The 26625-nt window shown below is 37.2% G+C and overlaps 2 protein-coding genes and 2 long non-coding RNA genes across 4 annotated transcripts; 3 read left to right on the top strand and 1 right to left on the bottom strand.

Annotated features, from left to right (window-relative positions):
- The first annotated feature begins 1024 nt into the window (after positions 1-1024).
- LOC110679076 lies at positions 1025-4399 on the top strand. Its single transcript, XM_021853019.1, has 3 exons — positions 1025-2106; positions 2826-3093; positions 3154-4399. Exons 1-3 carry the CDS (start codon positions 1314-1316, stop codon positions 4124-4126), a joined length of 2034 nt encoding a protein of 677 aa, XP_021708711.1. The 5' UTR covers positions 1025-1313; the 3' UTR covers positions 4127-4399.
- Positions 4174-17073, bottom strand: LOC110679077. The gene is made up of 3 exons (XR_002502193.1): positions 16758-17073; positions 16089-16697; positions 4174-4851 (listed from the first exon to the last, which is right to left on the bottom strand). It is a non-coding gene; the product is annotated as an uncharacterized LOC110679077 (long non-coding RNA).
- LOC110679078 lies at positions 14218-14613 on the top strand. Its single transcript, XR_002502195.1, has 2 exons — positions 14218-14408; positions 14466-14613. It is a non-coding gene; the product is annotated as an uncharacterized LOC110679078 (long non-coding RNA).
- Positions 17074-24597: 7524 nt separating the features above from the next.
- On the top strand, positions 24598-25435 carry LOC5568670 (polyadenylate-binding protein 2). Its single transcript, XM_001652455.2, has 2 exons — positions 24598-24760; positions 24838-25435. The coding sequence occupies exons 1-2, from the start codon at positions 24614-24616 to the stop codon at positions 25216-25218; spliced, it is 528 nt and encodes a 175-aa protein (XP_001652505.2). The 5' UTR covers positions 24598-24613; the 3' UTR covers positions 25219-25435.
- The last annotated feature ends 1190 nt before the right edge of the window (positions 25436-26625 follow it).

Here is a 26625-nt window from a genome sequence, read left to right as displayed (position 1 = left end):
GGAAAAATAGTGGCCATGGTTGCATGTCCGATTTGTGGCAAAGTAATACGGATTGTGCGAGACCCGCCCCGTTCATGGCCACTTTTCAATTATTTGCGACATCTACACCGACATCAACCAGAAAACGAACATCGTCCAAAAAAGAGAAGAACAAATGACGTTGTAGCAGACATTATTGAGCCAGGCCCCTCGAAGGTTTTCGAGACCGATCCCTTCCAACCGGAAAATAGAATCGATTCACTGCCTGCTGATCCGATACACAGTCAATCAGAGTTTGACCTGGAAGACGCAGATTTTATTCCTGATGAATTGAAATCAGACCGTAGCTCATCTTACTGTCAGGTTGAGTATTTAAGCATTCACGACCCGCTGGAACAAGAAATGCTTAACATAAACACCTTAAATGAAACTCAACGTGAACCAACCTCATCATCCTTCACGGAAGAAGCTCGTCTAAAGGAAAATGGATGCGAAGAAGTTTCCGACAAACGTTCGAGTATCATCGTTCGTCTCAGCATTGAACCGCTCGATGTTGATGATTTGGACCCATATCATGGTGATGCTGAAATCAATTCGTCATATGAAGATCTTCCTGCCTTCGAACCGTTAATTGACATAGTTAATGGAATTCAGGATAATTATTTTGTTCAAAATGATGAACTTGATGGTAAATAACAAGAAATGCATTGCACATACAGAGCCGTAGCGTTGCCTTATGGCGAACCTTCATGTGTGTGTCTTTGTCAAAGTCAGAACTTACAGTTTGGTTTAGAATAATAGCAATGAAAGCCGATTTTCACACAAAACACTCAACTCTGGCATGCTGTAACTTAGTTTCTCTATCACAGGGCTGGTAGCGAGTCATTCTTTAAGTCACAAAACTTCTTCGACCAAGTCACTAAAAAGTCGCTATTTGCAACAAAAAGTCACTTTTTTCAATCAAATGTTACTTTTTTCGCAGCTATACTTGCTTTTTTCAACACAGTTATAGATCTTTTAACATTTGTGTCCAAAATTTCCGTTCAGAATTCTTTTTTTTTCAGGATAATATTAGGTTCATACTCAGGATTCTATGTACATATTTTTCATGATGCCTTTTCAAAAATATCACCAAGTGCTCACCCATTTTGGCGCCACGTAGACTGGCGTGTTTGGCGGGGAACAATCGCACGCTACGGCACTGTGCACATATCAACACACATTTGTGTAACTCTGTTAAAATTTTAGAGAAATCTCAACCTTTCGAGCATTCAGAAAGTAATGATATTCACCACAATACCGAATGCAATAGTTCTTCGGAGTATTTAAAAATTATGAATAGTTTGCATTCAAAAACTGAAATAACAAATAAGCAAGCCAGACGATATAATGCAATAGAAAAAGATATGTGTGCCTTCGAGTACCTAACTACAGGAAACGCCCATTATGAGTATTTACGATCAAACATGGCGACAATGTCCAAGAAAACGATTCAAAGGCACATCAACGAGAAAACCATACACATCAAAGAAGGTATCATAGATGCGGAGGGTTTAAAAGCGTATTTAATTAAATACGGATTTCCATTAGCTGTTGTGTTATGCGAAGATGGAACAAGAATAACCTCTTCTACAGACTATGACTACAACGCAGATTCAATAACCGGACTCGTGGCTCCGATGGATTCGAATGGATTGCCTGTGAGGAATTTGTTTAAAGCGAACACCCCTTACAAAATGGCTAGCGACTTAAAATCCTATCCAGTGGGAAATTATGCCTACGTTCAAATGGCGATCCCATTGAGCAAAGAAGCCGCTCCCTATGTCATATACCATGCCTGCTCTAATAATAAATTTAGTTATAATGATGTCCTCAATCGTTGGAATTACACAGAATCTCTTTTAAAAAGTCACGGTATTACTGTTTTGGCCAATGCCTCAGATGGCGACACAAGGCTAATGAAGGCTATGCGAATTAGAGCCGGATTTGATAGACCATGCACACCGTCTCCATGGGGACCTTGGTTCCGAGTAGACTGGTTCAGTAAAACTCCGATCAATGTCCAAGACATGACTCACACGATCAATAAGCTTAGAAACCGCATGCTGAACGGCGATATGACGATTGGTAAGATGATTTTATTGTAAACATCAATCAAAATGTAATACGGTATGCACAGACAAACGAACGTAATACTTAATGTTCATTCACAAATTACATAACCATTTTCGACATCTACCCACCCCCTCCTAATGCATTTTGTATGTTATATTTCAAGAAGAGCCCTGCAATATTATGTCCAGAGCGTTATGGAATTTGTTGTTGAGCCTTTAGTACGATTTCCTTTAAAGTCCATATCGCGTTCAGTATCCATAAGGGCATATTTACAATGATCGATTTCTCATCTTCGATTTTATCTTTTGCAAATTACTTGTCCGGGTGACTGTTTTTGACTGCTTGCTTTGTTTCACTAAAAAGTACTTCGACGTGCAGTATCGTAAAATGTTCTGAAAATCGTTTAACATTCGTGATTCTCAACGCAAGATATCAAATGCAAAATGGATGGACATTTCTTTAGTGTTACGTCTGTTTGTCTGTGCGGTAAAGCTGTACTTGAGCACTTCCTTAGGGATCGTTCAAATATCGCGTAACGCAACAGAAAGAGGGTCTTGCATAATGTTACGGCCCAAAACAAAATCGTGTAAAAGCTGTTGCGTGGGGAAGGTCTATAATTTTCAAATTTTGCGTTATGTAATATTTCAATCATCCCTTAAATAATTTTGTTATTTCTTGTAAATGATTATAACTATGCGCTATCGATTAGTAAATTTTTATCTGAATTCTAGGAAAGTATAAAATCAAGAAAGAGCATTTGAAACAACTTATCGAAAACCACAGCAAAGACAAGCATGGATTGTGTATGTCGGATATAAATCTTAAAGATAAAATGAAATTCGACTCGACGGAAAAGCTTATGAAACTGGACTTAGAATACTTCATGACGCATGTGCCGAACAGCAAGGGTACTGTGTTGTTTATAGACCTTATGCGGCGCATGTATCGATCATTCGACAAGACTGAACATCCATTTCTCGAACGTATCGAAGATATCTGGTATATTAAATATAATAAAAAAATAACAAAACCAAATTTAAAACATAATACTTTTTCTAGGACCAGTTTATTCATAGTACGTGGATGGAGGAATTTCTGTAAACAAAAATACAACAACCTGGCGGAATGCATAACGCCAAACGCGTATCACTGCCTTGAGTTAGATGCGCATGCACTAATTTTATTCATTTGCATATGTCGCGACAATAAGGTTCCAGAACAATGTATAATTGACTATCTATCCAGCCAGCCATGCGAGAAATTGTTTCGAGAGTTAAGATCTTTGTCGTCAACACATCAAACAGTAGTTAACTTTTCCATAAAAGAATTAACGGAGAAGCTAAAGAGGATATACATGACTCGATGTATTATGTATGAAAACCGCGATCGCATCAGCTACCCCTATATCGACGCCAAACAGCATAACCAATCTTCTCTTGCTCTACCATCTAATGATGACATCATCAGGAAAATTGAAAAATGCAAAACCAATGCTGAACAAAATTTGTTGGAAGTTGGAATTGAAAAGGCAATGATTGATCTAAATGATTCAGTTTGTAATCATGCAATAGTTCCAAGAATAGAGTTCGTAGGAATAGATGAGAGTTTCGAAGAAGAAGTAGAAGAAGAAGAAGAGGACGAAGAAGATGATGTAGTAGCAGGAACACCAGAAACACAGTTCGTAGGAGTAAAATATTGTTTCGAAGGTGAGAATGTCGAGCACGAAGATGTTATTCAAAGTAAGGAACTGGAGGAAGCAAACTGTTGTCATCAAAGTGATGAATTTCAGAATATTACGTTAACGAACACCTTAAATGAGGATTTAAGACCTGTGTATGATGCGAACAAAGTGTTCACCAACTGCGAGGAATTAAATATTAAGAACTCTGTATCTGGGCAGAAACATACGTTCAGGATTTCTGATTCTAATGGTCAAATTAAAAATGTGAAAAAATCCACATTGTTGTGGATGCTGACCGATGGCCGAAATAGATTATCATCGGACAGAATGAGAAGATTTCAGCAAAAATGATGTTTCTATTGTTAAGGACATATATCAGTGCATTAGTTTTTTGAATGTTTTATTCATCAAATGTTGTTAGTCGATGCTTGCTTTTAATCGCCAACTTTTATTATGTAAGATTTTAACGTGCAATAATTGTTTATTTTATTTTAAAATTCAAATAAAAATTCTGAAAAGTAAACAGCATGTTTCTTGAACAATTATACATTTCACAATTATCGCTGAAAAAAGACCAGCTCTGATACGTTAGAAAAGATGTTAATTGCGCTATGTCTTCGAAAAGTAAATACAGTTGACTCTCCCTTACTCGATATTCCGTATCTCGATATCGAGTTTGAGAACCATAGTAAAAGTTGGTTTTCATGGCTAACTCGATGGTCCCTTGGATCGCAGTTGCACTTGTTTTGTGTTCTGTAACTCGATACCTCCCTAACTCGAAGGTCCCTTCAATATCGAGTTAGGGAGAGTTGATTGTACATCGTTTGTTCACACGTCACGGTTTTATCTCTCGGTATATCATCGGCCACAATCAACACGGCCATTTACTGCTGCACTTCATTGAATGTTTTATTCAGGATCAATTCCAATAGCGTATAAATTGTGCCTAGGTCAGCCTTCACGATGACGTCGTCTTCAGCTTCATACTTGGATTGTTTGGAAGCTAACGATCTAGTGTCCAACATCTGCGTTACTGGTTTTACCATGTAGGTGTCCTACTGGAGTGATGTGGTTATCTGCAACAAAAATGATTCAAAGTGATATGTAAAACATACAGCTGAATATTTATACATTCATAGGGAAGGTGTATCAGTTTTGCCCACCCTAGGTAAAAATATTGTTTATACATAAATCAAAAAACCTTTGATTACTGTCAATACGTTGAACGAAAGCTTCCAATCCATGCTCTGCTGGGAAAAACTAATCAGAAACTTTGTTTTTGTATTAAGGCTAAGTAGCCCGTCATTCGTTTTGGCAACAATGATGACTTTTCAGCTTGCGTTTCAAACTGATAAAACTCAGTCTTGATAGTTTATATTGACTTGAAAATGTATCACTGCACGCGCTAACATGCATAAAGTATGCTGATACTTTTTCAGCTGTGTCAGTGCAAAACCAACTGATTTTCTTTGATTCGAAATCGTGAGATGAATGAGCAACAATCATCAACGGCGCTTAAAAATTTCAATGACGGCCTACTTCGCTTTAAAAATTGAGGTGGCGAATACTGGACCACTTGCACCAGTATTTGCCACGTTTTCAATTTCTATTCCTGAATTCGCCACCTACGTTGATTTCTCATGGAGGGTGGCGAATCAGGAACACCATGACGAAAAAAAGGTGCAAAGGAGCAAAAAGTTTAAGGAAATATATGTTTTTCTATTATTTTCTGAGCAAATTTTGAGGTTTCTAAGAATGTTTTCGTATCATGCTCAGGGATGGGAAATGTACTGTCGCAAACATTTACCGCCTCTACATTTACATGTTTCTACACGACCATCAAAATCCAACGCAAACCATGACCGTTCAAAACAAAAAATGTCACGGCTCTTCAAAACTGTAATATTTTTCTTCACAACGTTTTTTTAAATCCGAATGCGAAATGACTCGAGCACAGTGGTGACACGATTTTTCCGGTTTTCGGGGTTTTGCATTTTTGCTCGATAAAGGCAGCATGAAATTGAACTTGTTTATATGTATCACAACGGAATGATTGTGCTCTTGCTGGTAGTGCTAATAAATTTCAATTAGTTGAAAACACAAGCGAAATATTAGCGATAATAGCGAAATATTAGCGATAATAGCGAAATATTATTCAACATTTTTTCAATCATTCGCTATGGAATGGCTGCCCGAAAACGGTCATAGTGGAGAGACAAAAACAGTCAAGCAGTGTGCGGAACGTTGGCAGCGCAACACTTGATGGTATTAATGCTGCTGCTGCTTTGTGTTTTGGTTGACTGGCAGAATCGATGAACTGTGGCAAATGGATCATTAAAATAACCAAAACGGCCGCTATGGAAAGCATAGATAGCGTCACTGTAGCCTTGTGTGTTTGACAGAACAGCAATGCTGTCACAATGTAAAAACCCATATACAGTGGCGCCTTTGTTTTGATGCGGTGAGCACTTGCAAAAACAACCTTCAATGATCCATTGTGATCACAGTTCCCAAGCCTGATCATGCTAAAGCAATTTAGCGAACACTAAACAATTGACAACCATATGGAGAAGGTGTACCGGGCACCCCCGTTGGTTTGACCACATTTAATCTGAACACTTTTTAATTTGTACCCCGCTAATTTGCACATCGTTCAGATTAAAAATGGTTCAAACGTCATTCAGCTCATGGAACGGAGTAAAGTGAAATGGAACGCTGTGGAACGGAACACAGAATCAAAACAAAACAGCCAAAAGGGTAACCAGAAGTACGATTTTCCGTTGTTCGTAGGGTGACTAGAAGTTCAAATTAAAAATGAACCCCGATGGTTTCCATGAGGTACCGTTCAAATTAGCGGGGGTGCACGGTACTGGTATTCGCCACCCCGGATTATAAAATCAGGGGGGGTTGTGTACAAGACACGACCGCATGACGTTAACTACGCCAAGTGATTTTCTGCATTTGAATTTTAGTCGATTGCCATAGTTTCAGCCTTCCTTTAGTTCAAACTCTAACATAATATCGTAACGGTCGCAACATTATAGATTTTCAATTGACACCCAGTATATTGCCGTAAGACGTAGTTAACGTCAATATATTGCATTACAACGGCACAGCAGCAGCGTCCTCGGAAACACCCTCAAATTGCCGGATTGTCAATTATTCGTAATAAATTAATTATTGTATGCTGCTATGAGATGAATTTAGAAATTATAGCAAGTATGTGATAAACACATTGGGGAATATTACACAATCAACTCTTTAAAACACATTTGTTGGCTCCGGAAAGTGCCGATTGAATTGTTGAATTTGCGTAACACGGACACACTTTGACGGCGCACTGGTAGCAATCCTCCTCGCCCGATGAGATTTGCGGTGCGGATGGCGATGTGCGCTTCAACAAGCGGCTTTGGTTGATTTTCTTCAGCCATCTCGTACAAACAGCTTGCCTCTGGTAGCGAGGAGCTGAGCAGGTTTGGAGGAGCTCTTACCAGCTCGAAAGCGAAAACAGAATGAAACCGAATTCAACGAAGAAGGGATGCTTTATACCCTTAGAATAGCAGGTGATGCTCCTCCTTTCAAATTCTTCGTTTTCTTATCTGGGAAATAGGCTATATGAAACTGATGTCTGGGTAAGGGAATTACAAGATTAGCATTATGCTATTATTGCATCCCAACGGCACTGCAGCAGCGTCCTCGGAAACATCCTCAAATTGCCGTATTGTCAATTATTCGTAATAAATCTATTATTGTATGCTGCTATGAGATGAATTAAGAAAATATAGCAAGTATGTGGTAAACACATTAGGGAATATTACACAATTAACTCTTTAAAACACATTTGTTGGCTCCGGAAAGAGCCGATTGAATTGTTGAATTTGCGTAACACGGACACATTTTGGCGGCTTTGGTCGATTTTCTTCAGCCATCTCGAACAAATTAAGGAATATTACACAATCAACTCTTTAAAACACATTTGTTGGCTCTGAAAAGTGCCGATTGAATTGTTGAATTTGCGTAACACGAACACATTTTGACGGCGCAATGGTTGCAATCCCCCTCGCCCGGTAAGATTTTCGGTGCTGATGACAATGTGCGCTTCAACAAGCGGCTTTGGTCGATTTTCTACAGCCATCTCGAACAAATTAAGGAATATTACAAAGCAACTCTTTAAAACACATTTGTTGGCTCTGGAAAGGGCCGATTGAATTGTTGAATTTGCGTAACACGGACACATTTCGGCGGCTTTAGTCGATTTTCTTCAGCCATCTCGAACAAATTAAGGAATATTACACAATCAACTCTTCAAAACACATTTGTTGGCTCTGAAAAGGGCCGATTGAATTGTTGAATTTGCGTAACACGGACACACTTTGACGGCGCACTGGTAGCAATCCTCCTCGCCCGATGAGATTTGCGGTGCGGATGGCGATGTGCGCTTCAACAAGCGGCTTTGGTCGATTTTCTTCAGCCAACTCGTACAAACAGCTTGCCTCTGGTAGCGAGGAGCTGAGCAGGTTTGGAGGAGCTCTTACCAGCTCGAAAGCGAAAACAGAATGAAACCGAATTCAACGAATAAGGGATGCTTTATACCCTTAGAATAGCAGGTGATGCTCCTCCTTTCAAATTCTTCGTTTTCTTATCTGGGAAATAGGCTATATGAAACTGATGTCTGGGTAAGGGAATTACAAGATTAGCATTATGCTGTTATTGCATCCCGACGGCACTGCAGCAGCGTCTTCGGAAACATCCTCAAATTGCCGTATTGTCAATTATTCGTAATTAATCAATTATTGTATGCTGCTATGAGATGAATTAAGAAATTATTGCAAGTATGTGGTAAACACATTAGGGAATATTACACAATTAACTCTTTAAAACACATTAGTTGGCTCCGGAAAGGGCCGATTGAATTGTTGAATTTGCGTAACACGGACACATTTTGGCGGCGCACTGGTTGCAATCCTCCTCGCCCGGTGAGATTTTCGGTGCTGATGACGATGTGCGCTTCAATAAGCGGCTTTGGTCGATTGTCTACAGCCATCTCGAACAAATTAAAGAATATTACACAATCAACTCTTTAAAACACATTTGTTGGCTCTGAAAAGTGCCGATTGAATTGTTGAATTTGCGTAACACGGACACATTTTGACGGCGCACTGGTTGCAATCCTCCTCGCCTGGTGAGATTTTCGGTGCTGATGACGATGTGCGCTTCAACAAGCGGCTTTGGTCGATTTTCTTCAGCCATCTCGAACAAATTAAGGAATATTACACAATCAACTCTTTAAAACACATGTGTTGGCTCTGGAAAGTGCCGATTGAATTGTTGAATTTGCGTAACACGGACACACTTTGACGGCGCACTGGTTGCAATCCTCCTCGCCCGATGAGATTTGCGGTGCGGATGACGATTTGCGCTTCAACAAGCGGCTTTGGTCGATTTTCTTCAGCCATCTCGTACAAACTTGCCGCCGCTTGGTGATCGGACACACTTTGACGGCGCACTGGTAGAAATCCTCCTCGCCCGATGAGGTTTGCGGTGGCGATGACGATGTGCGCTTCAACAAGCGGCTTCAGTCGTGGCGGCGTGTTGTTGTTCCATTCGCGTTCCATTGAAAACTGAGCTGAGAATGCGAAAGGCACTCGAGACTTGCTCGCTGACCATGTTCACAGTCTGACGGCAAAAAGAAGAATGAGCGAAGAAGCAGGAATCGGTCTGGTTTTATAGTGCGAAGCGGAACGCAAAAGAAGCGTGGAAAACTGCTTGCACGTGATTGGTTGCGTAAGAAAGGGGTCGACATTTTCCAAATTTTCAATAGTTTATTGTCGATATTCAATAGTTTTCTCCATTCGAGAAAATTGCTGTATACATTTCCGACCGATTGGTGGGAAAATTTTTAAAATCTATAGATAAATGACTGAGTTATTAGCGTTCAAAATCTTACATAATTTCGTGACGGTCGCAAAATTTTAGATTTTCAATTGACACCCAGTATATTGCCGTAAGACGTAGTTAACGTCAACACATTTGTTGGCTCCTGAGAGGGCCGATTGAATTGTTGAATTTGCGTAACACGGACACATTTTGGCGGCTTTGGTCGATTTTCTTCAGCCATCTCGAACAAATTAAAGAATATTACACAATCAACTCTTTAAAACACATATGTTGGCTCTGAAAAGTGCCGATTGAATTGTTGAATTTGCGTAACACGGACACATTTTGACGGCGCAATGGTTGCAATCCTCCTCGCCGGTGAGATTTTCGGTGCTGATGACGATGTGCGCTTCAACAAGCGGCTTTGGTCGATTTTCTTCAGCCATCTCGAACAAATTAAGGAATATTACACAATTAACTCTTTAAAACACATTTGTTGGCTCCGGAAAGGGCCGATTGAATTGTTGAATTTGCGTAACACGGACACATTTTGGCGGCTTTGGTCGATTTTCTTCAGCCATCTCGAACAAATTAAGGAATATTACACAATCAACTCTTTAAAACACATTTGTTGGCTCTGAAAAGTGCCGATTGAATTGTTGAATTTGCGTAACACGAACACATTTTGACGGCGCAATGGTTGCAATCCCCCTCGCCCGGTAAGATTTTCGGTGCTGATGACAATGTGCGCTTCAACAAGCGGCTTTGGTCGATTTTCTACAGCCATCTCGAACAAATTAAGGAATATTACAAAGCAACTCTTTAAAACACATTTGTTGGCTCTGGAAAGGGCCGATTGAATTGTTGAATTTGCGTAACACGGACACATTTCGGCGGCTTTAGTCGATTTTCTTCAGCCATCTCGAACAAATTAAGGAATATTACACAATCAACTCTTCAAAACACATTTGTTGGCTCTGAAAAGGGCCGATTGAATTGTTGAATTTGCGTAACACGGACACACTTTGACGGCGCACTGGTAGCAATCCTCCTCGCCCGATGAGATTTGCGGTGCGGATGGCGATGTGCGCTTCAACAAGCGGCTTTGGTCGATTTTCTTCAGCCAACTCGTACAAACAGCTTGCCTCTGGTAGCGAGGAGCTGAGCAGGTTTGGAGGAGCTCTTACCAGCTCGAAAGCGAAAACAGAATGAAACCGAATTCAACGAATAAGGGATGCTTTATACCCTTAGAATAGCAGGTGATGCTCCTCCTTTCAAATTCTTCGTTTTCTTATCTGGGAAATAGGCTATATGAAACTGATGTCTGGGTAAGGGAATTACAAGATTAGCATTATGCTGTTATTGCATCCCGACGGCACTGCAGCAGCGTCTTCGGAAACATCCTCAAATTGCCGTATTGTCAATTATTCGTAATTAATCAATTATTGTATGCTGCTATGAGATGAATTAAGAAATTATTGCAAGTATGTGGTAAACACATTAGGGAATATTACACAATTAACTCTTTAAAACACATTAGTTGGCTCCGGAAAGGGCCGATTGAATTGTTGAATTTGCGTAACACGGACACATTTTGGCGGCGCACTGGTTGCAATCCTCCTCGCCCGGTGAGATTTTCGGTGCTGATGACGATGTGCGCTTCAATAAGCGGCTTTGGTCGATTGTCTACAGCCATCTCGAACAAATTAAAGAATATTACACAATCAACTCTTTAAAACACATTTGTTGGCTCTGAAAAGTGCCGATTGAATTGTTGAATTTGCGTAACACGGACACATTTTGACGGCGCACTGGTTGCAATCCTCCTCGCCTGGTGAGATTTTCGGTGCTGATGACGATGTGCGCTTCAACAAGCGGCTTTGGTCGATTTTCTTCAGCCATCTCGAACAAATTAAGGAATATTACACAATCAACTCTTTAAAACACATGTGTTGGCTCTGGAAAGTGCCGATTGAATTGTTGAATTTGCGTAACACGGACACACTTTGACGGCGCACTGGTTGCAATCCTCCTCGCCCGATGAGATTTGCGGTGCGGATGACGATTTGCGCTTCAACAAGCGGCTTTGGTCGATTTTCTTCAGCCATCTCGTACAAACTTGCCGCCGCTTGGTGATCGGACACACTTTGACGGCGCACTGGTAGAAATCCTCCTCGCCCGATGAGGTTTGCGGTGGCGATGACGATGTGCGCTTCAACAAGCGGCTTCAGTCGTGGCGGCGTGTTGTTGTTCCATTCGCGTTCCATTGAAAACTGAGCTGAGAATGCGAAAGGCACTCGAGACTTGCTCGCTGACCATGTTCACAGTCTGACGGCAAAAAGAAGAATGAGCGAAGAAGCAGGAATCGGTCTGGTTTTATAGTGCGAAGCGGAACGCAAAAGAAGCGTGGAAAACTGCTTGCACGTGATTGGTTGCGTAAGAAAGGGGTCGACATTTTCCAAATTTTCAATAGTTTATTGTCGATATTCAATAGTTTTCTCCATTCGAGAAAATTGCTGTATACATTTCCGACCGATTGGTGGGAAAATTTTTAAAATCTATAGATAAATGACTGAGTTATTAGCGTTCAAAATCTTACATAATTTCGTGACGGTCGCAAAATTTTAGATTTTCAATTGACACCCAGTATATTGCCGTAAGACGTAGTTAACGTCAAAAAAATAATTTTCCTTAAACTTTTTGCTCTTTTGGTCCAATATTCACAATACAAAAACAAGGTTTCCGATTAGTTTTTATATTTTACCTGCAGAGCATGGGATGAAAGCTTTTCGTTCAAAGTATTGACAGTAATCAAAAGTCTTTTGATTTAAGTATAAACAATATTTTTCCTTAGGGTGACCAAAACTGGTACATCTTCCCTATGTCGTAAAACGGTATATAATCCGGGGTGGCGAAAAACTGGTACATGGCGAATATCGGTACACCTTCCCTATATGTCTTAGGGCCGATTTCTTCACCCCCGCTTAGGTCTTAAACCAAGTCTTAAACATTGTTTAATCATATCGGTAAATGTGTTTCGTCTTTCGACGTTTTGTCCCTTCGACGTTTTGTCCTTTCGACATTTTGGCATTCGACGTTTTGGCATTCGACATTTTGTCTTTCGACGTTTTGTCACCCAACCTATTATTTGTGGTCTGTATCTGTAGCTTTCAAAAAACCCCACTGCCGAAGTGAATCAAAAGTGCCAAGAATAAGATACGGCTCCCTATTTAATTTTTGGTTGATATGAAACGGTTTGGACAATACAGTCAAACCTCTCAAAGCCGTTATACTTTAATAAATAAATAAGTTAACCATTTTCTCAACTTTTTGTGTATTTTATTGGTATTTTATTATAAATTAAGATTTGCATACTCCTAAAAATGAGTGCACATTAGGGCGGTTCGAATTTCAAAAAAAATTAAAATCCGATCTCCCATATCTTCTGCAAAATGACGAACAAAATTGACTCGAAATGGATTTGTTTCTTCAGCAACATTCTTCGTTTAGGTTCGACGAATAGGTTTTCACTATGAGATGATAAGTTTGTACTTACACTACAGTACTAACGTGTTTTTTACAATTTCCCCATTGTCTTTGGGACACCTTTAATAACCACCGAAAAAACTGAAAGTTTCACAGAACACTATTTTTATAATGAGAATGGTAAGGAAGACATAGAACATTTTTAAATTTTGAAATGCCGTAGTAAACAAACTACTAATAACATATTTGCTCTACCAAAAATGTTTCTTCAAGATTCGAAATGGATCATTGAACGTAACTTTTGCAAGTGCTCACCACATCAAAACAAAGGCGCCACTGTATATGTGATTTAACATTGTGACAGCATTGCTGTTCTGTCAAACACACAAGGCTACGGTGGTGCTATCTATGCTTTCCATAGCGGCTGTTTTGGTTATTTTAATGATCCATTAAATCATGACGAAATCTCGATGCACGGTAAATGGTCACATAGAACGGTACAAGGCGAGCTAAATATGATATTGTATTTTATAGCTCATATAAAATTTCCTAAATATTCATACACAAAGCGTTACGAAAAGGTGGGTGGGTGTCAAAAATGGTACACGGAGAAAAATCAAGCTAGTTTGAAATAACCAAAATTTTTGTTGTTTTTCAAACTAGAAATTTGGTTGTTTTTAATCATGAATTTGTTGCTACAAAGTCAATGTTTTGTTTGAAACAACCTAAAAAGTTGTGCTGTTTTAAACTGAAATTTTCATTTTGATTCGACGTTGGTCAAGTTTGTATCAAATTAAAATATAAGTTTGTTTTTAACCAAGGCATAGTTTATTTTTGCCATAAACTGGGTTGTTGACAATTATCAAGATTTTAAAAATTCAAACAGGAATAGAAGGTTGAATCAAACTATTTTTTTGTTTGAAGAAGTAAACAAGTTTATTTAATATTTGAAACAAACCAAATATTTAGTTTGATTTGTTGACGGTTTTTGTAGCTATCCACATAATGTAATACATCTGCAAAGTTAGCCGTTATAGCCATTAAAGCTAATTTATACATTGTTATTAATGTCTACTAGTTCGTGTATGCTGTTATATTTTGACATGTGCATATTATTGGGTAAGCATAGTTTATTTATCAACATTTAATTTTACAATCGGTTCCAGAAATACTGACCTTCACGCTACTCCATTATATTTCAGATTCCCTTTGTTTAAGTTTCCCAGGAAGAAGCTTCGTTTATCTGTGTTTCCTGAAGGAGAACCCTGAGGTAAAATTTAAAATTTACATATTTTCATACAATAGCAGTGGTTTATTTATTTTGCAGATAATGTTTTCCGGAGAATTGAACGTCCCCCCCCCCCTCGGGATCACGCGTATGGGCAAGCGGAAAACATTAAAAGCAGCTTATAAAAATATTGATTGGATAATTATTGCATCTGTATGTAGTAGTATAAATAAATAAATTTAAGCCTACAATTAATTTTTTTAATTAAAATATTTAGAAAGAAAACAAAGCAGAATTTCCTACAAAGATTTTGTTAAAAACAAACAATAAATTTGTTTGTTTTAACATATAGTTTTGTTCTTTCAAACCGCTTTTCTAAGTTTAAAACAACCTAAAATATTAGTTGTTTTTACTGCTGTCAAATTGAACAACGAATTTCTAGTTTGTTTCAAACAAAAGTTGTTAAAATCAAATGTCATTTCCAAGGCAAAACCACCTAGAATTTTAGTTTGTTTCAACCAACGCAAAAAGTAAAATCAAACTAAGAACATGTTTGTGCAAATCTCAACCTAAGATTTCGTTTGAAATGAAGGGAAAATTAGTTGTTTTTACCAAATATTTTTCTCCGTGTAATTGTCAGTGTTATGAAATATGTGAATGAACCCATAGGGGAAAATCACTAATTTTCTACCTACAAGAATGTTGTACCAATTTTCGGATTTCCATACGAAGTAGGCCAAAATCGTATGGATGGGTCGTAAATTGGTGTTATTCCTCTATACATGGTGTGTACTCGCTCAGAAATGACGTGCTACACACGAGGTTACAAATGGCTGTTATTGCGTTATCACAAATCAAGCGAGATATTTCAGCCAACTAATTTTAAAAACGCTTGGAATTTGCTGAAAATTCTACTAACACTATTTTGTTTAACCATGAGAACATAAAATTTTAGGACAATTTACCTGTCCAATAAAATATTTGTTTTGTTCTCAAAAATTTGGAAATTCAGAACCCAAATATCTATGATGTTCAAGCAGCAATTTATGCAAATAAACGTTTAGTTTAATAAAAGTTAGCAATACTGTATAACTACAGTTAGAGTTGATTCAAAGTGAGAAAAGTCGAGTTAATGTTATGAATTATGACTTCAATATGGCTCTAGTGGGTCCCTTTCCCACTTTGAATCAACTTTAATTGTAGTTATGCAGTAATGCTAGTTTTATATACACAGTTCATATGCATAAATTGCAGCTTGATCATCATGATTACTTGGGATTTTTTTTTGTGACCCCCTGATATTGGCTTACGACCTTTCAGAGGGTCGCGACTCACAGATTGAGAAACTCTGCTTTAAAAATTATATATTTCATTGCTCATTTCACTCATTACTGCTATCGCAAATATTATTATTAATGCGAAAACATGAACAAGATGTGACGCAAATATGCGATGATGTGATTTTTATTAAAGTAATGGTTTTCGTGCGAACCGATGATTAAAACAATGTAGGATGCAGAACCACTTGTGCACTTCCATGACTCACTTTTTCAAACATTAGCTTCGTAGCTTTAAAAAAACCTTACTGCCGAAATGAATAAAAAGTGCAAAGAATAGAATCCGGCTCCCTAAAAGGGTTCTGGTAAATGATAATTTAATTGAAATTGCAATCAGCGGTAAACTCACCAAGAGCAAAAATAAAACAATCAAAAGCTTCCTTACCTTGAATAAATTTCTCGATGCATTGCTTTAGCTCAGCTAACAAGAATTGTCGAGTTCGAGAGGTTTCGTGTCGAATTTCGATATTTTTGATGTCGCAAGAGCTTTTCCTGTATGGCTCAATCGATGTACACTTTACACAAGTAAACTTGTCCTTTTCCGCTTCCGAGTTGAAGAACAATCAACTAACGAATGATCCAGCTTAGTGGCCCTGGCCTTGCTGACGATTTGGCGAGTTTTGTCAAATCGGACCTCTTTGATTATGTATTGTTGGTTGTATGCTGAATCCGCTTCGAGTATTTTCTGTCCACTTGACGATTTTGTTCCTCATTGTTTTCGTCCATTAGTAGATCCGCAGCAATAGTGGATAAAACTGATGATCTAGTGTTATTGCCCCGATATTGGTTAAAGGATTTTAAACAGCCTTATATGTTCACAATATACATAGTGCCTTATTCGTTGTCGAATGAGTAGTGGGCGGTGGTAAGGAACGAAATTTCAGAACGGTGCAGATGTTTACTATCGGTGGCCGAGGATGAAGCGGTAAAGTTGTGCAACGTCGCGATTGTCTTACGCGGCTTTCACATATATGCAAGCACTGGGATTATTGGACTGAAATATATAAAACAATCATTAGTTTGAATCTCATTTCTTTACTAAACTTTAGCTTACATATGCAACTCCTGCCCTGAATTAATCACCGATCAAAAGTCAACAAGCTGCTGCGATGGCTCCGATTGTTTTCGGCAGAAAAGTGACAGCTGTTTAGAGAGACCTGCAAGCAATCATGATTGTTTTTGATGCAAACGATGGAAGCTGATGCGTTCTGAGCAAGCCTGAGGAACTTTTGTGTTTTTCTGAAGAACACTCTCTTTTGCACTTCCCACCATCTTTTATCTTGGGATTGCCCAGTAGGGATGCCAAAATTATGAAAGTGAGCAAACATGATGCATTCTGAGTAACTCCGATGAAAATATTAACTCATGTTAAAGCTGTCTTGCCCCTTGGGTTGTTCCTATCATTGTTCATTTCGGAAGGGACACGGAAAACAAAATACACCCAAAATTAGAGTATAAATCAAAGGGTGTGACAAAATCTATAAAAACATAAAAAAAATGTTTTATTGCACTTAAACAAACGAAAAACATTAGAAAATTGAGTAAACATGTGTTTTTGGCATAAACTTAAGCGTTTGGCACTAAAATTTGGACATCGCTTTAGGACCCTATTCAGTACACTGGAAAAAATATCTATATCCTGTATATGCACTGTAAACTCGGCTTTACTCTTTAATGTGTGAAAAATACCCATTATTTTCTTATATATGGAGACGTCAAAATAAAGGGTACTTCATTTTTTCAAATAATGGGTATTTTTTGCCCATTTATATGTTCCGCGTATTTACTCTTTAATGGGTGAAAAAAATCTTGCAGCTATACACGCTAACATGAAAGTACCCATTAATGGGTAAAATAATACCCATTTCCAACTAAAGTGGCTTAACTCATTAAAAGAGTAAAGTCGACTTACTCATTAAAGAGTATTGGCTTTGAACTTCAAATAATGGGTATTTTTCACTCTTGGTCTTTACAATGAAAATGGGTAATAAAACCTCATTTTTTGGATGAATGTTGCCGCAGATTGAGATTAGGGATCCAGAAATAAAAAGTTTGAGAAATATATCAAAAGACCATCCAAAAACTTCATAAATGTAGCTTACATTTATTGTTCAGTTTTATTATTTTAATCTACAAATTTAAGAAATTATATCATTATTTTGTTCCTTTTGTCGGAAGTTTCCAAACATACGGCACTTGGAAATGAAGAATCTGGATCACTTTAACTGCTTCAAAAAATCCTCCTTGGAGCCGGCCCGAACAGTTTGGGTGAATTGACACAGATGTCGAAGTATCTGCAACAATAAAGCAATTTGTAAAGATGTCATTCAAGAGAAAATCGTCGCATTACTTACGTGTTAGAAAAGCATCGTTAGAAACAAAACTATCAGCACAAAAATGGTCACTGGATTGGTTTGAAATAACGCGTGAATTCCACTTTTCACAATTTGTTTTTCAGTAATGCCGGGTGGCAACGGAACAAATTCGAACAATGGCGGATATGATGATATCAAACAAGCATGTATACAATTTACCCATTATTTCCACGAGACGGGAAACTTCGAAATGGAGCTAAAGTACCCTTTTTTATGTCATTAAAAAATACCCTTTTTCTGACATTCCCATATTGATTATGAAAATGGGTACATGGAACTCATTTAAAGGGTACTTCAAAGTTAGCGTGTAGTCATTTAAGATTCATGGAACAGCGTTTGATGTTCATTAGTTCGTTACTATTATATCAGAAATAAGAATTAAAAAGTGCGGATACGTAAAAGGTAGGTTTAATATTTTTCGTGGCTGTGTCCTCTATCTAGACAAATAATCAAATATTTTACAGAATGAATTTTCTGCCCAATACATCCCGTTGCATGCCCCGCTGCGCAAAACCGCCAGTAACAGCTGCTCCATACATCAGGCTTATTGATGAATAGATTATTCTACTGCATCAGAACAATAATTGTTAATATTATGTTGAATAAAATACGTTTGTTTATATTAAGAAGTTGCTATAGTTTATGTTTTATACACGAAAATAAACAATAAAATAGATTGAATTTTCATGTTCGGAAAAAGAGTAAATTTTACCCTGTTTCTCTAAAAATCCTTTTTCGATAATGGGTAAACTTCACTCGTTGATTTGACGTACAAGCCGTTTACTCTTTAATGAGTAAGGGCCCTTTACTCTTTTTATGAGTTAAACTACTTTCTCTCAAAGAGGGTACTTTTTTACCCTTTAAAGGGTACTTTGGTGTTACAGTGTGTGTAGCACAAATAGATTTTTGCAATGTGCCGATGTACATGATGCTTATTTGTGGGACACATACCACGTGTTCATTTTGCGATCTTCAAATTTATGTGTGATAACAAATGAAATGTGTATGAAAAGGGCATATATCTTAAATGCCTTTCAAATGAAGAATATTGGTTAATACTAATAAGATTGTTACGAGGTAATAAACGACGTTAAAGGTTTTTAATAGCATAATATAACGTTTATTTATTGCGTTCAATTCAATCAATGACTAACTGGTGATTCGATCTAAAAACTATCTTGTAATTGATGATTGTACCGCCCGTTGGCCTGAATTCGAATCACCAGAAGTGTCCACAAACTACAACCGGAATATCTTCGAAATAGCACAATGTGCTCCATTCTATAACGAAGACACTTCACAGCGGCTGAAGTTTGCCTCGATATCAGACCCGTAGCCTGCCCGCATAGAAAAATACAATTCGTCGTATTTTCCAAACAATAAGATTCTTCTAGCTGTAAGAGTTATTATATCACAAACAGTGGCCTTTTTGTTGGACAATTGGAGTTCCAGAGCTCTAGACTATTAATAACGGTTTTCATAATCCACAGCAAACAGTAACAGTATATAATACTGTTCAGAAATTGTGAAATATTGTGAAACAGAAAACTCGTAGGAAATAGTGGCAGTATAAAATTACCGTCCGTAAAATGGTTTGTACGCAACACACTAGCACATATATGCATTTCACTGTATTTTACCTTTTCATTACAGTTTGGCAAACAGTCACCCGCAATAGTATTCGTGAACAGGTTCATAAGCGAACTTAATCCACTCTTAAAATTTTCTCACAACAGCGTAAGCATTATAAATAATTTGAAAAAAAAATCCAACTTAATCTTGAAACACTACCGTTTTTTGGTTCTTTGGGTTTATTCACAAATTTCATAACGTCATAAATGTTCATTTTTGACACCCACCCAACTCCTCGTTGCGCACTTTGTATGAGTATTTTTCGAATATTGTATGAGCTGTAACATCTTAAGGACACCCACCCACCCCCTTCAGGGTTATGAATTTTGTGAATGAACACTTTTATAGTTTTTCAACAAATTGTGTGAAAACATATTTCGAAAAAAAAAATCGAAAACCTACATTGCTGATGTGATGTTTTACTAGAGTGTTTGTTTTCTCTCTATCTAAATATGGAAAAAAGTGAATCCATTTGGCGGATTTGTTTTTGGGAAAAATAGTTTATAAAATCAGCATGAATCAGTGTGAAATGTCCAGCAACAGTAGCGCCGGTAAGTAATTGATCTGAATAATCTAAATGTAGCACGTGAGTCATTTGTTTTTCTCTTAGATGCGGGAGTGGAATCATCGACGGAATCGACACAATCTGCTGTCGAACTGGCCGAGCCCTTTCAGCAAAATGGCTGGGATCGGAGACGCTGGGACTAGATAAAATGACCGAAACCAGACCGGTGCTTCACCAGAAACAAGACAAACAATGTTTTCCCGGGACGGTGCACTACGCTGTTCCATCACGATTCCCGTTAAGCGGAAGCTAAAATGTTGGCAAATTGGAACCCATCGGAAAATATTCTTCAACGCCTGAAAATTTACGTGTGAGAAAAATTTACAAGTGGTGAATCAACAACTGAACCTTTCCCTAATGTGAAATAATAAAATAAGTTTATTAAAAGTACAGTCCATGGGATTTTATACTTGGGAAAATATAACTCTGCTGAAGATGCTCAAAATGTATCATTTCTATTTTATGGTTTAAATCCAAAAGAACAATACCACATACAGTAAAATAATCATTTAGCACCAAAGACCAACTATTACACAAACATTATTTGTTTTTATTGAATATTTATGGTTTTAATGTTTCTTAACCATTTGGCTTAAAATAAATTTGTCAAAAAATGGACGGTATATCTACCGTTTGACGAACTATTCATGGAAAATTTTGTTCGTGAAAATCGCCATATTTATATGGTTACATAACTTAACCGCCCATTCCCCACATTGTTATTTTCCCATTCACTATTCACAAAATTGTCAAACACGTTTGTCGTACTGTTGACATATTGTTAATTTGCATGTTATACGTAGTGGTCCAGATATTGTCGCAAATAGGGTCCTAAAGCCCTGTCTCAATTTTAGTACCAAACGCGTAAGTTTAGGGCAGAAACACATGTTTACTCAATTTTTAGTTGATTTTCATTGGTTTAAGTACAAAAAACATTTTTTTATGATTTTGTCACACCTTTTGGTTTAAACTCAAATGTTGGGTATATTTTGTTTTCCGTGTCCCTTCCGAAATGTCAGATAGGAACAACCCCAGTGTTCAAACTATATGCCCTGTGGCATTTTTGTCGAAAAAGTGAATGTCAAACAAGATCACAAGTGTCAAGGTTCATATTCGAAACCATTTTTAAAATTGAAGTTTAAAAATGTTATAGCCGTTATTTGAGCTGGAAAACTTGCTAAAGTAGTTGCAATAACATGCTCTTTCGTATTATTGCATAAAAACAAGAATTCATTAAACATTTTAGGACCCAATTGTTGTGGATGGTAGGGGGAATAGTACCGATATGGTTCATGATTATGCGGGTGGTTTTAACTCGGAGTGCTGCCACAGACGAATTACTGTGCCGTTGGCGAATGCTTTATGGTATGCTCCCAGAAGTCCTTAGCAATGGTTTCTATTCCTATCTTTTCAGAGAAGATAGGTCTTTGAAACGCCCCCGCAGTCTGACAACGTCTATTACTGAGCGGTAAATAAAACAACGAATCAGCTAATCAGATCAATAGATTAACAATTTTACAACTTACCGTACATAAATCAACTTTTTTCCGGAGTTGAAGAAGCGTAGCGACTAAAAGGAAAATGGCTGATGCAACCTCCTTTGAGATCTGCTAGTGAATTTTCTGGTGTTCATTTTCCATATTCGAGTTATGTGTAAAAGTACATAAATTTTCACTATGTGTACTCACACATAATTTTGTTTAGTAGTAAATATTCACATTATATTTGTCGTCCATCGAGTCAATGTGTGGTTGAGTTAGTTGAGTTCTAATAACTGTGTGAATGCACATACACGCAAAAAAAATGTGCGGTATAAACTACCATTTTAGGGGGTTAACTTAAGCGCTCGCACCGGCAATTTTCAGCAGACCAGAAATGCGCTTGATTTTACACTGAACCAAGAAATATCATAAAAAGTATTAAAAACGTCACATACATCTACAGTAATGGGAATCCTATCAATGTTATACAGTGGGGATTCGCTCGTTGGAGGTCCGCTACATGGAATGACTCTATGGTTGGATGTTCGCTGGTTGGAAAATATTCCAACTAAAAAGCACTCAAATGTCAACAGAAAATGTCAAACTGACTTTGACGTCTGAGTACCGTCGCATTGAAGTCTCCATATACACACTACCAAAAATGATGTGATTTACGTCTTTCTGGATGCACATAAAAGAAGCGAGCCTAATGACGTAAATTTGTGTCAAATTTTAATTACGTTAGTGTCTGTTTTGGGAAATATCGATTACAGTCCCATCGTTTTCGTGTCTTTTAACATGTAAAATTACATATTTTGTTCAATACATCTTCAAGGACACGTTTTTCTGTCGTTCCATCACTTACATCATGTGTCATTCAGTCATAACCAGAATTACATCCACAGTAATTTTCATTATTTTTAAGAGTGTATAGAACAAATGCGTATGTATATGTGCGTTTCGTGACGATTCGCTCTCCAGATGCGTTAGTGTGGAGCATTTTCACCAGCTGTCAGTCGTTCCAACTAACGGGTCGGATTCGCTAGATGGAAGAGAATCGTGTTCCAACCAGCGAATCCCCGCTGTATGTATCCATTGCCATTTATGTAGAAAGTACATAAACCTCATTACAATACCCCATCATGTTTATTGGTTTATACTGTGAATTGTATATGAACAAAAGCCATGTATGCTATCCGATAATTATCATGTGATTCGCAGATGTGAAAATTAGTAGTGTTGTAAAGATGGCGTATTAAGTTTGTTCCATTTTAAGCAGGTTCATTATTCTTTAAAAAATAATTACAACGCGTTCAGTGGATTTCTACAACGCCATTGATTAACGACAAAGAAAGGTAAGTTCAATATTTATACACAAATAATCAAAAATAAATTTGTTAGTTTTAATTTAAAATTTACAGAAGGATGAAGGACAAAAGGATTAGGAAAACCTCCACTTAAGCAAGTCGTAGACGATGGATCGTGGATGAAAAAAATCGCGGTTTTCAATATGCATGATATACAGACATTTTTTGTGTAATAATGTTTTGAATAAACAATTTGAAACGCAAATTTTGATTTTCGACTTTTTTAGTAGAAGGATCCCTAAAAATAAAAATAAAATGTATTAAATGATCATATGAGAATCACGAACAAAACCAATGATTTCCATCTGAATTTTGCATATAATTTATTGTAACAATCCTTTAACTCATATTAACTTTTCAGAACAAATGTATGTGTTTTATCTGATGAATGTAATTAAAATTAAATCGCAAATGTTCATGTTGTAATCTGATGAACCTTATGTGAAAAACTACATGGAAAAACCCATATGTGTTTTTAGATAAATCCGACATGATTACTTGGTTCAGTGTACCGTAAACATAGTAAATTGGTCTGAATTTCCATGGTAGTTTTAAGAATGGGCGTAGTCAGCTAAAATAGTTATTTTTACCACAGAATTTTTTCCCGTGTATAGAAAATGAGTATAATTTTTGCAGTGTACACGCAAACAAATTTTGTTGTATAATCTACCGAATCCATAGTAAAATTAAGAACAGCACCAGCGATTTTCAACCGACTACAAAATTCTGTTAAGTTTACTATAATTTGGTAAAAATCACTGAGCAGTGTAGTAAATGTGACTATATTCATAGTAGCCTCGACTACAAAGCATTGTATTTCAATCCGTGACACCCACCGTACAACGCAGTATGGTGAAAAGTACAATGCCAAACTTGTCAAATCTACACGCAAACAAATTTTGTTGTATAATCTACCGAATCCATAGTAAAATTAAGAACAGCACCAACGATTTTCAACCGACTACAAAATTCTGTTAAGTTTACTATAATTTGGTAAAAATCACTGAGCAGTGTAGTAAATGTGACTACATTCATAGTAGCCTCGACTACAAAGCATTGTATTTCAATCCGTGACACCCACCGTACAACGCAGTATGGTGAAAAGTACAATGCCAAACTTGTCAAATCTAGAATATTTATAGTTATAAATACTACAACTCTGGTTAAATAAACAGAATATATTTTCTTGTGGACTATGTTATGGTAGAGTTAACAGATTAATGTAGTCGGTTGAAAATCGTTGGTGCAGTTCTTAATTTTACCATGGATTCAGTAGTTTCTACAATAAAATTCATTTCAGTGTAGAATATTTATAGTTATAAATACTACAACTCTGGTTAAATAAACAGAATATATTTTCTTGTGGACTATGTTATGGTAGAGTTAACAGATTAATGTAGTCGGTTGAAAATCGTTGGTGCAGTTCTTAATTTTACCATGGATTCAGTAGTTTCTACAATAAAATTCATTTCAGTGTACTGTTCATAAAAATGGGTACATGGAACCCATTTAATGGGTACTTCCGAGTTAGCGTGTGGCTGTCATCGGTCACAGTAAACAAAAACAGCGAAATTTGGTTTACAATCAGTGATTTGCATCTGATATCGATTTTCTTCCCAACATCCTCAGCTTCTGCCGTAGGTTTTTTGCACTTGAACCTTGGTAATTACTAAATAAGATTAAAGTCTATAATCTTTATACCCGGATTTTCCAGATTGCCGATAAGATGAGTCATCCCCCGCCAGCAAAAAAGACCGAATCAGCGAATCTGTTCGTGAAGAATTTGGTCGCTACAATCGACGACAATAGGCTGCGGGAATTGTTCTCCCCGTTCGGAACAGTTACCTCGGCCAAGATCGCGCGGAACGATGCCGGTGAATCGAAAAAGCATGGCTTCGTTTGCTACGGTGCGGATTCGGAAGCTGCACTCAAAGCAATCTTCTACATGAATGGACGCCTGATTGCCGGGAAGCCGATCTACGTGAACGTAGCGCAGAAGAGAGAAGAAAGGAGTAAATTGTTAGCCGCGCAATTCAGCAAATCGAAAGATGTTTCAAAAACAACGGAGACGGGAGACGATGAAGTTATGCTGTGAAACTTAAGCATACCAGCATCTTACCTGGGGAACATCATACAAAAGGAGTATAAATGCTTTTGAGAACCACGGTTTCAGTTATTGAAAGTTCAGATGATTAATGCTAGGTATACCACCAGCATGTCTTTTAGTTTGTTGAGTTTGTTATATGTTTTAAGTGTTCTGTACTTTACTACACCAACTATAATGAAACATGACTTTTCTAATAACAAATGTATCTTCTTGGCATTACATCACCACTGGTACAGACTACATAGCCTGTCTCTCAGTTAAGCCGCGGTTTAGCGTTTCATAAGCAGTTCCAAAACTTTTACTGCCAAAGTTGCTGTTATTGCATTCGTAGGGAAATAGAGGTATTTTTTTCTTATTCAGGAAATAATGGTATTTTAAATAGCAGGGGTGATAGCAATTCACGTTTTAGCGACTTTGTCACATTTTGGCCAATCACTACAAAGTCTCCTTGTTTTACGCATTGCTACTAGCTACTTTTTCGAATTTGAGTCACTAATTCAACTTCAAGGCAAAATTGTTGATATTTTGTTCGATTCACTAACATTAATGTCAAAGTTTTACATTTATTTATTTATTTATTTATTTTTTTTTTTTAACTTGAAATTTTGAAGGAGGGAAAAGCCCCTTTGAGTGATTTCTAACTGAAATCTTTCTCAAAAAGCCATAAAACCTTTTTATCTTTTCAAAAAACATTACAAAATAAACAATCTTAAAAATAAAAGGCTCAAACGGCATTGATCCATAGCAGAGCCAAGGCCTTGAAAGATCGAGAGGTCGTTGAAAATCTCCATATGTATGTACTAGGATACCACACATAGTAAACTACTCTTCAAATGTGAAAAAAAACATACGAAAAAGGAAAAAAAACAGTAGCATACATAATAAGAGATATCATTCAAAAATTGGAATAAAAGTTTCAAAATTGGAAGATGCATATTTTCTAAAATATCTCGAACAGATATTGGAGTGGGCCCACCTAAATTTTGAATTTGTTTTAAAAATGTATTTCTTGGTACAATGAATCTTGTACAATGAAAAATTATATGATCAATATCTTCATAAAAAGCCCTACAATCGCATAAATTGGAATAGTATGTTATTGCGATATAAATGACTATTACAATTATAATGATTCGAAATTAGTCTAGCAAATAAAATTTCTACTAACTGATAAATTTTTGAACCATGGATTTAGACAAACTTTTGGAAGAATAGAATGACACCAAAGTCCTTTTTCTCTAGAATCCCAAGATGCTGGCCAATTCAATAATCTTTTTTAATCAATCGATCTTTTCAATTTTGAGTAATATTCAAATGTGGAGAATAGTCATGACATGAAATTTGTTTCAATTCTTCATGTAATGATAAATCAATCATAGGTTGCAGCGAATGGAT

The sequence above is a fragment of the Aedes aegypti genome, chromosome 3 (genome assembly GCF_002204515.2).
Source record: "Aedes aegypti strain LVP_AGWG chromosome 3, AaegL5.0 Primary Assembly, whole genome shotgun sequence".
Classification (NCBI taxonomy): Eukaryota; Metazoa; Arthropoda; class Insecta; order Diptera; family Culicidae; genus Aedes; species Aedes aegypti.
This window is presented reverse-complemented; position numbering and strand designations above follow the sequence as displayed.

Excerpts from the sequence above, each read along its gene's own strand:
- LOC5568670 (XM_001652455.2), top strand. The coding sequence starts at position 24,614 with ATGGGTACATGGAACCCATTTAATGGGTACTTCCGAGTTAGCGTGTGG. Across the intron at positions 24,761-24,837 it reads CAACATCCTCAGCTTCTGCC|ATTGCCGATAAGATGAGTCA; the intron begins GTAGGTTTTTTG and ends CGGATTTTCCAG.
- LOC110679076 (XM_021853019.1), top strand. The coding sequence starts at position 1,314 with ATGAATAGTTTGCATTCAAAAACTGAAATAACAAATAAGCAAGCCAGA. Across the intron at positions 2,107-2,825 it reads GAACGGCGATATGACGATTG|GAAAGTATAAAATCAAGAAA; the intron begins GTAAGATGATTT and ends TCTGAATTCTAG. Across the intron at positions 3,094-3,153 it reads GAACGTATCGAAGATATCTG|GACCAGTTTATTCATAGTAC; the intron begins GTATATTAAATA and ends TACTTTTTCTAG.